This window comes from Aegilops tauschii, chromosome 7, assembly GCF_002575655.3.
Source record: "Aegilops tauschii subsp. strangulata cultivar AL8/78 chromosome 7, Aet v6.0, whole genome shotgun sequence".
Taxonomy (NCBI): Eukaryota; Viridiplantae; Streptophyta; class Magnoliopsida; order Poales; family Poaceae; genus Aegilops; species Aegilops tauschii.
In genome coordinates this window covers 268511672-268515930 of record NC_053041.3, presented here as the reverse complement: position 1 = coordinate 268515930, position 4259 = coordinate 268511672, and the positions used below count along the sequence as shown (strand labels likewise).

The following is a 4259-nucleotide window of genomic DNA, read 5'->3' as shown; positions in this document are numbered from 1 at the left end:
CTGGCTTAAGCTGAGCAACCTCCTCGATCTATCTCTATATATCTTAATGCCTAAAATATACACTGCCTCACCAAGGTCCTTCATTGAAAACTTACCATTCAATGATTCCTTGATCAAGTTCAGCATCGAAACATCATTTCCGAGCAGTAGTATGTTATCCACATACAAGATCAAAAACACTATCGAGCTCCCACTTAACTGCTTGTATAAACAAGCGTCCTCTTCGCTTTTGATGAAACCGAGATCAGTGACGACCTCATCAAAATGAATGTTCCAACTCTGAGATGCTTGCCTCAACCCATAAATGGATCTCTTGAGCTTGCATACCTTACCAGCGCTAGTCGGATCGACAAAACCCTCGGGTTGTATCATATGCACGTCCTCGGTTAAATTTCCATGAAGGAAAGCCGTTTTTACATCCATCTGCCATATCTCGTAATCGAAATATGCAGCTATAGCTAATACGATCCTTACCGACTTCAGCATCGCTTCCGGTGAGTAGGTCTCGTCGTAGTTAATTCCTTGAACTTGTCCATAACCTTTTGCGACAATCCGAGCTTTGTGGATCTGAACATTTCCATCCACATCAGTTTTCTTCTTAAAGACCAATTTGCAGCCAATGGCCTTTACACCAGGCGGCGGATGAACCAAGTCCCAGACTTGATTCTCATCCATGGACATTAACTCGAATCTCATGGCCTCTAGGCATGCCTCGGAATCTAGGCTCACCATCGCTTCCGCATGTGTGGCTGACACGTCGCTTTCTAGCAACAATACATCACGCACTCTGCGCAATCTTTCTGACCTTCGTGGTTCCGGTGCCGCTTCTGTCGGATTTAGGGTTCCGCAGACCCATGAGAGGTTCGAACTCTGGGGTGCGTGCGAAGAACTCCCTCTTCCTAGTTTGCCTGCTCAACGATTCCACGGCCTAGCTCGACGAACCCAAGGGACAAGAGACACAATAGTTTATCCTGGTTCGGACCACCTTGTGGTGTAATAACCTACTCCAGCTTTGTGGTGGATTGCCTCGAGGGGCTGAGGATGAACTAATACAGTGGACGAACAACCTCAGGAGGAGAGGTGTTCTTGAGCTCGATGAGCTGGTGGGTGTGTGGATGATCTGAACGATCCGTCCTCTCTATGGTGGTGGCTAAGTCCTATATATAGTGGCCTTGGTCCTCTTCCCAAATGTAGGCGGGAAGGGATCCTACAACGGCCAAATTTGAAGGGGGACAACTAGTACAAGCTATCCTGACAAAAGTAGTCTTCGCCTGCAAAAGGCTCTCGTGGTGACGCTGCAGTGGGCTCCGTGATGACCTCCGTCCTAGCGGTCTTGGTCTCGATGCACCGATATGGAAACCTTTAGTTGATTCCTCGAGACCCTGCGCCTGCGCTTGCCTCCTTAGCACCAAAGAGGAAACTGGTACACTGCCTTGGTCGTCATCGCTCACGTCATGTGAACCTCGCGAGGTGCACCTTGTGTTGATATCTCTGCTCCTTGGGAGCTAGCCTAGTGAGGCCGCCCCTCAGGGAGGTCTTGGTGTCGTCCGCCTCACGAGGCTTGGCCCCTCGCGAGGGTCTTGGGTTGTTGTTGCTGAAGCTGGGCCGTATCGGGCCGTCGACGGAGCCATGCCGTGGGCCGCAGGAAGGCAAGTCTGGGCACCCCCGTTCCTAGGACGCCGACAGCTTCCACTATGGGTTCCCTGACTAACTCCGGTATGATATCATACCAGCCGAGCCGTCCCCGAGTGGTCCTCAAATTTCTTCAAGTTAGACCGTCCTCCCACTGGCTTCCCGACTGAGAAACTCTTTCTCAAGGAAAGCTCCGTTTCGAGCAACAAAAACTTTTTCTCTTCCCGATTGTAGAAGCTATATCCCAAGGTTTCCCTCGGATATCCCACGAATATGTATTTATCCGACTTGGGTGTAAGCTTGTCTGACTTAAGTCGCTTGAAAAATGCTTCACAACCCCAAATCTTTAGAAAAGACAAACTGGGACTCTTCCTGGTCCACATCCCATGTGATTTCTTGTCTACGGATTTTGATGGTACCCTGTTAAGTGTGAAAGCTGCAGTTTCTAGAGCATATCCCCAAAATGACAAGGGTAAATCTGATTTGCCCATCATTTACCGGACCATGTCCAACAAGGTCCTATTCCTCTGTTTAGACACGCCGTTTCTTTGTGGCATACCCGGATTTGTGAGCTAAGGTACTATACTTCGTCTTTTCAGATGATCATCAAACTCCTGGCTCATGTATACTCACCTCCATGATCTGATCGTAGAAGTTTTATAGTATTGCCGAGCTGATTCTCAACCTCGTTCTGAAACTCTTTGAACTTTTCAGAAGTTTCTGACTTGTGCCTCATCAAATAGATATACCCATATCTACTCAAGTCGTCGGTAAAAGTCACGAAGTACTGATAGCCACCTCTGGCAGTTGTGCTCATTGGACCACACACATCACTATGTATAAGCTCCAACAGCTTGGACGCCCTCTCACAACTCTTTGCAAAAGGAGACTTAGTCATCTTGCCGAGCAAGCATGATTCACATGTCTCGAACGACCCAAAGTGGGACAAAGTTAGGAGCCCATCATCATGGAGCTTCTTCATGCATTTCAGAGTAATGTGTCCAAGCCGACAATGCCAGAAGTATGTTGGATTTATCTCATTAGGCTTATGCCTCTTGACATTCACATTATAGACTGGTTCCTGTTCCAGATTCAATATAAAAATCCCATCAACAATGGGTTCATAACCGTGGAACATTCCGTTTAAATAAAGCGAACAATCATTGTCTTTTAAATTGAATTGATAACCCCGACTCATCAAACATGAGGCAGAAATAATGTTCCGACTAAGTGCAGGAATGTAATAACAATTATTCAATTCCAAAATAAATCCATTAGGAAGCTGGAGCTGCATCGTGCCTACCCCAATGCAGCAAATCTTGCTTTGTTGTCGTCCCTGATCTCAATCTCCCATTGTGCCACATGTCTAGTTCTTACCAACCCCTGCATCGAGTTGCAAATGTGAACAACTGATCCGGTATCAAATACCCAAGAGCTACTAGGTATGTCAACAAGGTAAATGTCTATAACATATGTAACAAGTGTACCTTCGCCTGAAGTGGTATTTCCGGCCTTCTTGCCATGCTCAGCAAGCCACTTGCTATAGTTCCTCTTACAGTGACCAGTTTCCTTGCAATAATAGAAAATGGTCTTCGAGTCTGGTCCTAACTTCGGCACAGCAGCGGAGGTTACCATCTTCGTGCCCTTTGCCTTGGCCTTCTTCTTGGACCAACTCTTCTGGAACTTGCGTGAGTTCTGCACCATCAACACTTGATGCATGCCTTTCTTTATATCCTGATCTACCTCCTTAAGCATCCCATGCAATTCAGTGAGCTTCCTATCCATGCTGTGTATATGATAGTTCGAGATGAACGTCCCATAGCTAGGCGGAAAAGAACTCAGAACTGCATCTGTAGGCAGCTCATCCAAGAGCGGGAAGCCTAACCGATCCACAACTTGCACGTATCCGATCATCTTGATCACATGCAGGCTCAGTGGCTCACCTTCCTTCAGCTTGGAATCCATCAAGGATCGCCAGACGTTGAACCTTTTAGTCCTTGCCTGTACTTGAAACATGCTCTTGAGACTCTCAATCATATCGACAGCCCCAACATCTTCGAAATGATACTGCAAATCCGGCTCCATATAAGCCAGCATGAGGCAGCTGATCTCGTTTGATTCATCAACGAGTTTCTGGTAGGCATTCCTAGTTGTGGCATTAGCATTATCGGCAGGTTCCTCTGGAAGTGGATCCTCTAGAACATGTTCCTTTTTTTATCATGCTTGAGAACAATTCTCAAATTTCTATACCAGGTGGTAAAGTTTGTTCCATTCAGTTTATACTTTTCCAGAATTGATTTCAATGCAAAGGTGGGTTGAGCAGGTGGTGCCATTGATCTACAACAGAAAAGTATGCAATCACTAAGCAATGTGTTTATGTAGAGTAATTCAAGCCTTAAACAGAAATACTCCCACTGAAGTCGGCATCCCTCCGCAAACTCTCAGTGATTCAGGATCCAACAAGCGCATGCGATTAGTGATCTTTAGCATCACTGCTAGCCAACATGAATATCCAGTAAGCAGCTCTTTGCTAATCGTATCTCTATACGACTCCTGTCGGTCGTGTAGGTATCTCATACCCCGACTCCCGACCTCCTTTGCCACCAGGCCCAAAACCATTTTGATAG

General features: G+C 46.6%; 1 protein-coding gene across 1 annotated transcript; it reads right to left on the bottom strand.

Moving 5' to 3' along the window:
* Positions 1-2998: 2998 nt before the first annotated feature.
* LOC141027089 (uncharacterized) lies at positions 2999-3669 on the bottom strand. Its single transcript, XM_073504009.1, has 2 exons — positions 3120-3669; positions 2999-3015 (listed from the first exon to the last, which is right to left on the bottom strand). Exons 1-2 carry the CDS (start codon positions 3667-3669, stop codon positions 2999-3001), a joined length of 567 nt encoding a protein of 188 aa, XP_073360110.1.
* Between the last annotated feature and the right edge of the window lie 590 nt (positions 3670-4259).